The sequence below is a fragment of the Achroia grisella genome, unplaced genomic scaffold (genome assembly GCF_030625045.1).
Source record: "Achroia grisella isolate CSIRO2021 unplaced genomic scaffold, CSIRO_AGI_Agris_v1 utg676, whole genome shotgun sequence".
NCBI lineage: Eukaryota > Metazoa > Arthropoda > Insecta > Lepidoptera > Pyralidae > Achroia > Achroia grisella.
The window spans coordinates 818,545-831,754 of NW_026712992.1; the positions used below are offsets into that span (position 1 = coordinate 818,545).

The 13,210-nt window shown below is 33.4% G+C and overlaps 1 protein-coding gene and 1 non-coding gene across 2 annotated transcripts; both read left to right on the forward strand.

Annotated features, from left to right (window-relative positions):
• Positions 1-1,323: 1,323 nt before the first annotated feature.
• Positions 1,324-1,395, forward strand: Trnaa-cgc (transfer RNA alanine (anticodon CGC)). The gene has a single exon. It is a non-coding gene; the product is annotated as a tRNA-Ala (tRNA).
• A 7,961-nt stretch (positions 1,396-9,356) lies between these two features.
• On the forward strand, positions 9,357-11,718 carry LOC131850010 (uncharacterized). Its single transcript, XM_059200156.1, has one exon. It carries the CDS (start codon positions 9,421-9,423, stop codon positions 11,707-11,709), a length of 2,289 nt encoding a protein of 762 aa, XP_059056139.1. The 5' UTR covers positions 9,357-9,420; the 3' UTR covers positions 11,710-11,718.
• Positions 11,719-13,210: the final 1,492 nt, after the last annotated feature.

Consider the following 13,210-nt stretch of genomic DNA (forward strand, 5'->3'; position numbering starts at 1 on the left):
CCTATACTCCTCCGAAACGGCTTGACCGATTCTCATGAAATTTTGTGAGCGTATTGAGTAGGTCTGAGAATCGGCCAACATCTATTTTTCATCCCCCTAAATGTTAGGGGTAGACCACCCCTAAATTATTGTAGCAGCTAGTAAGCTATATTATTGTAAAGTTTTATCAAATCCGTACAGTACCTAGTTGTTGCATGAAGAAGTAATAAACAACCATCTATCCATCCATAGTCACAAACTTTCTCGTTCAGAAGTATAGATCATTTATTTAGTACTATTAGTACTAATAAGAAGTTTCTTAAGGAATTTTCACTGGAGATACATTAAGTTCAATCTTAATATTAATTGACTATTAATATAAAAAGAATTGTTTTCCAATCAACATTTAAATAATGAGCGGAATTGTGTAGTGAAGGTAACAACAGCTTACATATTAACTATAATATTTATGTTATGAGTTACGGATACATAATATCATAGACAAAAACAAGATGAAATGAATGTTCATTTTCATGGAAACCGCGCCTAATAGATTTTCAAACAATATTCAGTGAAGCCTACATCAAAATAAAAAAAAAACAGAAATTATTGAAGTGCTTTTTCCCGTTTCTAAGACTACAACTATCAAAAAAAAATGAATTACAGTTTTGATTTTGGTCGGTAATTTAAAATTAAAAATGATTGTAAGAACTACAACTTGTTTGAAATCTGAAATGTTATTAACAAAAACCATAGACATCCCCACATTAACTGGTTGCTATACCGTAGCTATGGTTTAAACTATTTCTTATGTCACAACAGGCTTATAATAATTATGTAAATAACATCAAACATACTATAGTACAGATTATTTTCACTAGTTAATTAAAAGGGAGGAACTGTGAAAACATTTTACGACTGATACGCGTACAGCGGGATTAAACAAACTTGTTTTAAATGACAATGTAAATTTATAGTTCAGCGCCATCTATCGAATGTGGCTAACATTAAACATGAGAAGAGGTCAGGCAAAATTTGAACTGTACGGTGTACTCGCTCTTGCATATAATATTTGAATTTATTTTTATTCATGTTAATTTATGACTTATTACTAACTTATAAATATACATTTATTTTAATATTTTTGTTTATATAATAACGTGTTGTTTTGAATGTGTAATTTTAGAGGCTTATCCTATTTATTACATATATTAACATATTTTAAAGTAAAATACAAATATTGGTTCACAATGTAGCTTTTATTACTATTCTTGTTACAGTTCAATACTTAGTATTACGTCATCAACTCCGATATCAGTCCACTATTTCGACGTTATCGCCGCCGGGGGTGTAACTCAGTGGTAGAGTGTCTGCTTCGCATGCTGAAAGTCCTGGGTTCAAATCCCAGCACCTCCATAAATATTACTTTTGCATACTTAATCATTTGTTATTTATACTTATTTTTATAAGTATAAATAATTGAATATTTAATATTTTGCTTTTAAATTAAAATATTTTTTCTTTTTAAACTAGAATTTAAAAATACTGTTTTTAATTTGACGCGATCTATATTTATACATATAATTAGCAAAAATCACGGTATCTTACCACGTTTTATATTTATTGAGTTCCCGATATTTCGACAGTGTTTCAATCACCATGAATAGAATTTAAAGATACAAGAATAATTATAATTTAGTAGTATACTATATCAAATCAAAAACAATTTTTGTAGGTTAGACTACACAGTTGTTTTTGAATTGATGAATTTTTGATTTTATATACCATAACATAAGTTATCCCCTCACAACCAATCATTATACAAATTGGCCTTAGACCAAAAGTCAGTACCATTACATATTCTACGCCTAAACTATCTATCACATGGTACCTACAAACGGTACCAAGTTTTATTAAGCAACGTATGTACCGACTACTGATTTGTTATTCCATTTGGTTTGGCATTTCGGTGTCTATCAACTATTCATTTGGCTGCCCTGTGCCTAATGGGGTTTATGGGGGTTTGCTCTTTAAAACACATATATCCTCACTACAGCAGTGACCTTTTATATTCGATTAAGTAGTGAATTAAATAAATATGAATGATTTGTACCCAATATACAAACGCCCTAAACTATAACCAAAGGAATGTTAATGATATTTTATTATTATTCTAGTTTTTAATCAGATCAAATTAGCCTAATATATAACTATCACTCAATGACTTGTTTTTTAGTAATAATGTATTATACTTATATATTTTTTTAATGACGGTATGTGTCAGAATAAAGATTGTTCTAAGAGAAACTGACGAGAAACTCGGCTCAATTTATATATATATATATATATATATATATATAGGTAAAATAATACTCTAATTAAGAATAAAAATGGTGACTAATATACCTACAATAAATTATTTATAAATAATCATAATTTCAATATTTCTCAATAATACAAATCTTTCTGACTGCTAAAAATCTTAAAAGATTTTAATAAAATACAAGATGATCGATGTATCATACGGATATAGGTTAGTTTATATCTACAAAAAAAAACAGAGTAAAATTAACAAAACAATTAAAATAAACAATTAGTGAGAACCAGTAAGAACGTGATATTGTAAAATAAGGTATGTAGTCCAATAATATATTGTAGATATGTCGTTGACAGCAGAACGAAAACTTTAGTCGCCCGCCCAGGAAATTGGCTCGAACGCAATTTCCAGTCAATGAGCCAATCCGCGCGGAAATCTACGCCGCGTATCGCCGCGCGCACCTTTCGCCTTTTGTGTGGACGCGTCTCGCAAAATGGAATTCTCTTTTCAAACTTCCTGGCTGGATTATCGAATTTATTAATCAGTTTTTTTTTCTCTTATTTTAAAATGCTGCAAAGGAAAGTAACGCCGCACAGCTTCAAAATTCCAATCCAATTTATGCAATTTTTTTTTAAATTTAATATATGGTTTACGACGTTATCCTGCATAGATAATACACCACATCTAATATTTTTCATGTCTAGATTTATAGATTGAGAATAATAGATATCAATTCTAGTTGGAAGTAATAGGTACCTATATAGTACATAAACAATCGTTAAGAGAAGTACAGAAAATCAAATTCAAAAGTAAAAAATCTGACAGTCCATAATATAAATCTCAGTGCAGCGAAGTAAGCAGGGGCTTCACCGCATCACAGCACGATTGACAGCTAATAACCGCAGATTTCCCACGGGAACGTGCAATTTGTCCCCTGCATCCCCCCGTTTCGACACCGCACCATGACAATCATTGACAGCTCGAAAACTAGCGAAAATGAGAAATAACTAGAAAACTAATGATACCGGAAAATGCTGAAGAGTTCCAAAAAATAACACACATTTATAGCTAAATTTAAAACTATACAGATATTTTTATAATTAACTAATTGTGCACGTCACTTGATGTTCATATACATTTGCAGAAAAAGCGCTTTTCTTAATTGACTGACTTTAAAAAATTATCTTGTCACACTTAGACTTGACATGCATTAACGAAATATTTCCTTTGGAATGTATCCATCCTATATCCTGAGGAGATAAAAACCATCACTCCTAAGCATCACCACTACTCCTATATCTTTCAATTCTTGTCCCTGTAGACTAGGTAACAAACTTTGAAAAAGAGAGAGCACAATGAATCTTATGTATTGTAGGTCGCAGTGCTACAGGTCTTAACACCTGACAAGGGGGTGCCCCGCCATCGTAAACCGTTAGCGCAGGCGGGTGCACCATTCCATTATCATCCATAAAAAAAAACACCTGACAAGGGGGGAAATTTAGTAATGTGGACTAATGCACTTATTGCTAGCAATGTACCACGTCAGGTTAACCTCCACGCGGTTGCCCCTGGAAACCATCGTGATAAATTCTTGGCGAATTTGTCACGATGGGCTAACTGACCTGACTTCATATCATCCTCCACTGGTGCCCCGCCAGCGTAAACCGTTAGCGCAGACGGGTGCACCATTCCATTATCATCCATATTAAAAAAAAAAACACCTGACAAAAGGCCAAAACCCTGAAAAAAAAGCTATGAAATCGAAAAATAGTGTAACTTTCATAAATTAAATTTAGAACATAGATTAGTATTATTAATATATTATCGGACGTTCTAGATAAACATTACTTAAATATTCAATAATACTCTTAAAGGGAGAGTGGGTAGTTAATTTTTGTGGCACCCCTAATGAGGGGTAATCTCAAGTGCGTAAATTATTGCGCAGACCTACTTGATTTATTGCCTTCTGTTATATGCACTTTATGATTACTCTTCTGTACTGTTGTTGAGCGCCAAAATAGCGCACGTGGAGGAACTCTATTTTTTTTTAAACACAGTCCAAAAAATGATAGTTAAAGCACATTAGGTATCATGTGTTTTGCCATAACAATGGCATGCAAAATATTAGTGTTAAAAATTTATACATAAATAATCTACTAAGAGAGAAAGTAATAATAGTAGTAAAATAGGACCTCTCCTGTAGATAATTATACATTGTCAAAAAAATCCTTCAAATTAGAAAATTCCTTATTCTTTAGCCATTCTCGTAATGTCTTCTTAAATAGTATTTTGTTGTTCATCTTCAATGTCTCTGGAATATGATTATAAGAATCTTGTACACATATTTTCACAGTTTTTTCTGTACTGTGCCATAATCATATATATATATATCCTAATAGTCACAATAATATATATTTAATTCACTTTCAACAGGATGTTGCAAGTTTAAAAATAGAACTAATAAACATGCTGAGGTTTTTTTTCTTATGGATGATAATGGAATGATGCACCTGCCTGAGCAGTTTACGCTGGCGGTGTCAGTGGAGGATGATAAGATGAGGTCTGGTCAGTAGCCCATCGTAGTAAATTCACAATTAACTTATCCCGATGGTTTCCAAGGGAACCCACGTAGTACATGCCCTTACCATTACTAGCAAGTAATGGTGAGGACATTAGTCCACATTACTAACATGACACACAACGGAGGATGGTGCCCCATCAGCGTAAACCGTTAGCGCAGGCGGGAGCACCATTCCATTATCATCCTCTAAAAAAAAACACTTTCCTCCGGGGGAAGGGGATTGTTAGTAATGTGGACTCATGACCCCAGTACTAGCAATGTATCATGTCAGGTTGACCTCAACGCGGTTTCCCCTGGAAACCATCGTGATAAATTTCTGGTGAATTTGTCACCATGGGCTAACTGACCTGACCTCATGTTCATCTTATCATCCTCCACTGATGCCCCGCCATATACCGTTAGCGCAGGCGGGTGCACCATTCCATTATCATCCATGAAAAAAAACAACTTTTCTCCCTTATTTTAATTAACGCTTTCTATATAAATAAAAAAGTAACTAACAATGGACAACTCATATAGACCAAACAAACGGAAGTAGGGTACCTAATAATAAGGGCTGCATACCATATAGTAATATGAAAGGCCAGTATGCATACCATATGAGGAATTGTTGTTCAGTTACAAGATTTTTGTATAATTTATCGAATTAGATGTTATTTTGCGAAAGTCCATTTCAAATTTATATTAGGTACTATAGTGTGGTCGATACTATACAATAAAATATGTAGGTACACAGTGCAAAGTTATTTTTATTATTATATATCATTACCATTTAGCGAGAGAAAAACAGCGAGGCCAATACAAACAGACGTTGTCAAATGTTTGTATTGCTTGGCGATCGAAATCGAACCTACGATACAACCCTGGTAGTGATGTTTACAGTTGATATTGAAAATCGGCTTATTTTATTTATATTTTAGTCTAGTTTATTTGACGACTGGCTGATCCTATTTACATTATATATTTATATATACACGCATTTTATGTATTTTCCACAGTAAAATACACAGTGTAGTTGAGGTGTACTCGATTTTTTTGCCTTTTCATTATTTTTACCAATATTTATTTTACCACACATGTGGTTTATTTACAGTTCTGTATTTTTATGTTATATTTAGATGTATACATAACGACTGTATTTAGGTATATAATTGAACATTTTTTCAATTTGATTTAATTTAGAAAGCGTGGAGACAGACTTTGATGGACGCGGGTTCGATTCATCACATGGTACAAACATTTGTATACATTAGTATGATTGTTTGTATTACTCTGGGCGTTTTATAAGTATATTATGTATGCATTTAAAAATAAAAAAATATTTCGGTATTCAATACAAATATACATTTTTTAATAAATACATACATAATATTCTTACAAAATATATAAACCGATTCAAAAAATATATTTATGAATACAAATGTTTGGATCGTACGAGGAATCGAACCCGCGGTGGTGCGCTAAACCGCTAGACCACGGAGGTCGTAAATTATTACGCCACGAAGCTCTCATCAATGTTATCTACCCTCAATCAATTGTTATTCGCCATCATAATCAAAACACTCAAATTACAATAACGTACCTAAATGATCGGTGTAATCAAATCACAACACCCTTAGGCTGTATACATACAAGCGTATTGTGTTACACGCGTCATTAAGGGATGTAACGTATTACGTAAGTACTATGAAAGGGTTACCCTCGATTACGTGCGGTTTGATTGCTGATAGCTATGGATTAGTACTGCTAATGATTTCTAACCTATTATAACACACCTTTAGTGTTGCCATTCAAAGTATATAAGAGACAATTCATAAATGACTTTAATGATTTTTTGACTTCCCCTCACATCCATCACATATTGATACTATGAGACTAGTCGTTCCTAGTATGACGTCACATGTTTTACAATATTATATTTATTTAATAAAAAGTAATTTAAAAATTATAAATTTTGCATTTAAAATATTTTGTTTAAATTTGGAGACTGGATATGTGACGTCACGAAACTTGTCATCGACACCGTTTCTTATGTAATATACGGATGACCAAATACAAATAGAAATTGTGTTCCAAATTCAAATTCTTAAAATAAAATGGGATATAAATGTCAAAATTGCCTTTTTAATTTGATGTGTTCATTCTACCATATATAAACAAAATGTATATAATGTTCAAAATCCACAAATAAGTTTTTTACCCAATCTTCTTGGTTGAATCTGCCTTTTGAATATGATGAAGCAGCTGTTCTGTGTTTCTGCTGCTTCAATGAAGATATATTTAATAAATAAAAATTAGACGATAGTCACATAAATTTTACATTCATCTAGGTAGAGTTTGTACAAAGTCGTCGGTATGTATTGGTCGGTATATATGTTAGTAATGGAGCCTAGTGTCCATTGCTAGCAATATACCATGTTAAGACGACCATCACGCGGTTCACCCAGGAAACCGTGGTTAATTCCAGGTTATTAAATCACGATACGCAAACTGACCTGACCTCGTACTCATCTTATCATCCTCCACTGGTGCCCCGCCAGCGTAAACCGTTAGCGCAGGCGGGTTGCACCATTCCTTTATCTATATACTAATATTATAAAGCTGAAGAGTTTGTTTGTTTGTTTGAACGCACTAATCTCAGGAACTACTGGTTCGAATTGAGGAAGGTTTTAAGCTTATATAACAATATACTACGACCAATAGAAGCGAAGCATCAGTGGAAAATGTTGCAAAGACGGGGAAAATTATTTGAGGGTTTCCGTTGTGTTCGCTGCATAAACGGTTCAACTTACCCAAAGAATATGTATGAAAGAATTATTCCTCTTTACCACACGAACGAAGTCGCGGGCACAGCTAGTCATTAATAAAAAACAGTATGTATTTAACAAATACGCAATGTAATCGGAATTTGAAGCAATGAAACAAATAACCACATACTAATTGAAATCGTAGCTTTATTAAAACTGAGGTGACATTTAGTGTGGCCGTTAATTTGTTGAGCGTGATGGTATTTAGTGGCCGAGTAATTTGTCATCGTAACCACAGCGCCAATTAACAGGGGCCCGGTGACACGCGAGCGTGACAAATCATCGCGTAGTCACGCCATTGTCATCTTCACTGTCTCCTACCCTTAACGACTTGTTACAATTGTTTAATTAATAGAAAAAAACGTCGTGAATTATTTATTTGCTTAGGTACCCTGACTTATTAGTCTCACTAGACAAATAAGATTATATGACATGACTCTTAAGGTTTATGAACTCCATAGATCATCAATTTTATGTTATTAGAAGGATTGTTAGTAATATGTGTCAGGTTAACCTCCACGCGGTTTCCCCTGGAATGATGGGCTAACTGACCAGACCTCATATTCATCCTATCATCCTCCACAGGTGCCCCGCCAGCGCAGTAGGGGAAAACGATCCATTATCATCCATTGAAAAATAGTAGTACAAATACACTATATTTGAATGTAATGGTAAACTTTTTGTGTTAATTTATTTTTCTAATTAACAATTCGGTGATGAGAGAGAGGGGTTTTTTTATGGATGATAATGGAATGGTGCACCTGCCTGCACTAACGGTTTACGCTGGCGGGGCACCAGTGGAGGATGATAAGATGAACATGAGGTCAGGCCTGTTAGCCCATCGTGGCAATTTCTCCAGAAATTTAACACAATGGTTTCCAGGGGGAACCACGTAGAGGTCAACCTGACATGGTACATTGCTAGCAATGGGGTTAGCAACCCACATTACTAACAATCCCCCTCCCCCCGAGAGAGGGGGTTGTTAAGGCGGTGTATTAAACAGCTACACCACCAAGACCGTTATTGTGTCTCTCACCTGTGACTTTGAAATGAATACCAGCCCATTTCACAAATGTAACATGCATTAATATGTTACAGGGCTGAGATGTGAAGGGTTTAATCCCTTCATTTGGAGATGCTCCGTTTAATTAAACAATAATGCAACGATTATGTCTCTACAATTAAGGGTGGCCAAATGTTCCAAAATGTATTGAAATTCGTTAATTGTTGAGACTTTAATACATTTTGTACAGATTTTTTTTTTCTAAAACACATACAAACATACCGACAGAACTATTATACCAGATGAGGTAGACAGAGACATTATCAATGTAGAGTAACTCTTTTTTTAGCTAGAGTTGAACTCACGACCTCTTGGGCGTAAGTCTGAGTAGCCACGATGCTCTAAAATCTTTTCCTAAATTCATTTAGGCGTTTAAGGAATAAGTAGTAAAAAATTGGAAATTCCTAACATAAGACTTAATAAATACTGTTGCAAACTAACTATTATATCTTACTAATATTATAAACGCAAAAATTTGTGAGTATCGATGGACAGATGAATGGATATTTGTTACTCTTTCACGAAGACTGAAGTATGTAATAGATAAAACTTCTTTAGCAGTTTTACGAAAAATGCTCTTTAATTTGTCAATCAAACAATGACAATGTCGTTTTTGTGTCTCGTGTATTTTTTATGAATTTATTTTATAACCGCTTTACATTAACGTCTTATTATGAAAGCGTATATTCTTTTAATCATATTCATGTTTAAAACTTTAACATGCGAAAAATATGAGTACTCATACAATGTTGGAACAGTACTGTTTTCTCCTTTAGACACGAGAAAACCATATTGGAGCAAGACAGATATAAGCTTACTTCGAGCAAGACTATATTTCCAAAAGTTACTACCACCTCCTAATGTTAAAAGTACCTCCATCAATAACTATATTGATTCACTACTAGGATACATCAGAAATACTTACATGACCATCAAAAGAGAAGCACTCGATGCAAGGTCTGATAATATCATGATCACAGCATTTTGTGACACTATAGGAGGGTACCTGAAGGCATGGATTGTACCAATAACCAGACATGGTTATTATGCGGGCTTAGTTTCTCAAGATAATGCACTTAAAATCTTCAACTTTTATGAGGATATCAAAAGTTACATGCAGACTGATGGGAGAGGGTGGAAACATCCTGATAGTAATATACAAAATTCTATGAACATTGTAGTACCCAAATATCATCCCAAAACCTGCAGAATTAATAATGCTTGTCAGAAAATTGCGTTCTTTGAGAAAACAGCATCAGGTTTGAAAGTGCCTATTCCGTACATTAATTGGGATGAAAACGTAAAGACCATGTTTGTACCTCTTAGAAACCAATCTTTAATATCCCTGAATTCTTCAGATTCTTCAAAGGCGTTATTTCAGTATTATGATGCTGCAAGATGTTGTATACGCGAAATTGATACAGCAGATCCATATGATTTCGATAAAAGATTACAATTGTGGCTCTTTCGGGATATAATCCCACATTTAAATGACGATCAACTCTATCTTGCTTTAAACAGTGTATTAACATTAATAAATGATACACAAGCTTTACCAGAAATGAAACCAACGGACAAACCATGTGTTTCATACATACCAATTAGTTTTAGCTCGAAAAAATTTATTATTGTTATTGTGATCCTATTACTAGAAATTGTATGGTGCATCCCAGCCTTTTTATATGTAACTATATGTTCTAGGAAAAGGAAAAAAAGTTGTAACAGTAATGTTTTTCTTTTTGTTGATTCTCATAATGATACAGACGGGAGATTTAGTAACACAACAACGAAATCAAACGATACTAGCAAAAAATATATTCGAGGAAATGCTGGAAAAAGTCAAATATCTGAGCATGATACTTCATCAAAGAATGTCCGTGTTCCGAGTGATACGTGGTGTGATAATAATGGATTCAAAATACAACAGAAACCTCGTCTACGCCACGTAGAAGTTAAAACACCATTTTCTGAAAGAATTCCATCAAAATATTCTATTGGTACAGGGACTCACTCACATGTTTATACAAAGGTTTCCTCCGCTGATATCGTAACTGTAGTTAATGAATCTAAAGTAGGTATAATCAAGTCTTCAATTAATAGTATATATACACATAAAAACGTAATAGCATCTGCTGATAAGGCGGAAATAAAAATTCTGAACATACATAATTGTACATCAAATCAAACGAAATTGGACCAATCTATATCAAGTAAATCTGAATCCAGTAAATCTATATCGAAAAAAGAGATATTATGTGATTGTAATTGTACACCTGTAAATAGTACAAAAACTGAGAGCTTTGTCACAATTCATGAACTGGAACCTCGTAAAACTATCACGTTATTTAAGGGTCTTGAAACGTCAAAAGAAAGCATTGAATATCCTTCATTGAGTGTCCCTCATTTAACTGCACCCATCGAAAACAACCAAACTAAAGCCTTTCTTGACGGTGATCTAGTTCGTGAAATACAAGATGAAAAATGTCCCTGTATGTCTTGTATAAATGATCAGCCCTTACTCTGTATCAATAAAGTTAATAAAACTCAACATAAATTGTCAATAAGAAAGCCAACTCATACTGAAAAGGTGACAAAATTAGAGAAGTGCACAAAATTCAAATTACCAATACAAACTAAAAGTAATAAACAGCAAGGCTTAAGGTTAAGTTCTGGTAATCCTTATTTAGAAATAAAAATAGATAGACCTCATGCTGAAATTAGTGTGGGTATAGGAGAAACATGTAAGCCAAAAACTGATAAGAATAACAAAGCAAGTAGAATACCTAAAAGGGCTGTAAAAGATAAAGTAGTTCGAGTAAATTATGAGACGTCACGAAGAACTCCTCTGACATCCACAAAACAAAGAAGTATGTTACCACAACCAAAAAAGCGTCCAGTTGATGATATTGTTATTACAAGTAATAAAATCACGTCTCATGGTAGATTGAATGCAACATTATAGCTTTAGATAGGTACCATTATAGATTAAATTATTTTATTTCGTATGTTAATATATGTGTCTTATAAACACCTGCGTTTTAATAATGGAACAAAGAAATTAAACCAAGGGAATGTAAAAACTCCTCTACTTTTGTACAATAGGCCACATAAATATTTAAGGTAATTTAGAGTAGTCTAATACAGAAATAGTCGTAAAGGGTAAATACGAGCTACAACAGTAGTATTCATGATACTGGAATAAGAGAAAATTAAACAAGGAAAGTAAAACTTATGTTTCCTATGTAAATTTAAAGTTGTTGTTGTTGCTTGAGTTTAAGTATTCTGCCAGAACTTTTAACTTATAGACGAACTTTTACAATTACCTAACCTTATATTGGCTTAACCAATCGTCATGAAAGACACACACGTAGTTTTAGGATGAAAAGGAGACTATAGGCTTTTTAGGCTCTTTTAAAAATACCAAGCGGACAAAGTCGTAGACTACTAGTAACATACAAATATTATTTACTTAAATTACATAATCTAATATATCCAGCTGTATATAGACACAAAACAATATATTCCACACTGGTCCCCTCCGTTGTACTAATCACGCTGACGAATTTATTGGCCACGATCCGGGTGAATTATGCCCGGGTGGGCCGCTTGAATTATTGCATATTTCAACCGGCCAGCTCAGGTGGCGGAGGCACAAACACTAATCTGTCATTACAGCGGTCCATTGCCACTTAGCAAATTGAGTGGACGCTCGCTCCTATTTTATTTATGTTTGGGCGTAGGTGGAATACAACAGGTGGTGTCAATACAAATTGATATTGTAATAATATATTTATTTTTTTATTTGTCCTGGAAATATTTGTATTCTCCATAATCCATTCAAATTACATTTTAGTACTATTTCTAGGTACATTTTATAGGTCATTTTTAATCAATACACTATTCACACTGCTTCTTTTACATTAATTGACAAATTTTATTAACGATTTATAACCAAAACAGTTTTGAATTCTGTCACAAACCATTTCCCGACAAAATGCATTTCTTTGTTTTTTACATTATCGTTTCAATTGTTCCTTGTTCCACTGAAACAGAATTAAGAGAAATTAATGACATTTTATGCTGAATAGTATAATTATTAGTCACATCAGAAAATTAGGGAAATCAACATTTCGTTTCGATTAATTTTATATTACTGTTTGCAAAGAGTTATACTTTAATTCAAATACTTTTGGAAGGTAACGTTTCTTTTTCACTTGGGCCACCCGAATTTTTAACAATTTTTGGACTATTATTTTATTTTAATCTTTCTACCATCAACCCCTATTTTTAATAGCGATATTAATTTATATGGCATACAACGATTGTCATGTCAGCCAGCATAAAATAAAAATGTTGAATTCCCCAATTTTGTTTTGTGGCTGCCAGGATGAAGCATTAGTGAAAGCTTTACTTTTTTTTTCAATATATTCTCAATACCAACCAGATGTCCGAAATTACCCGTT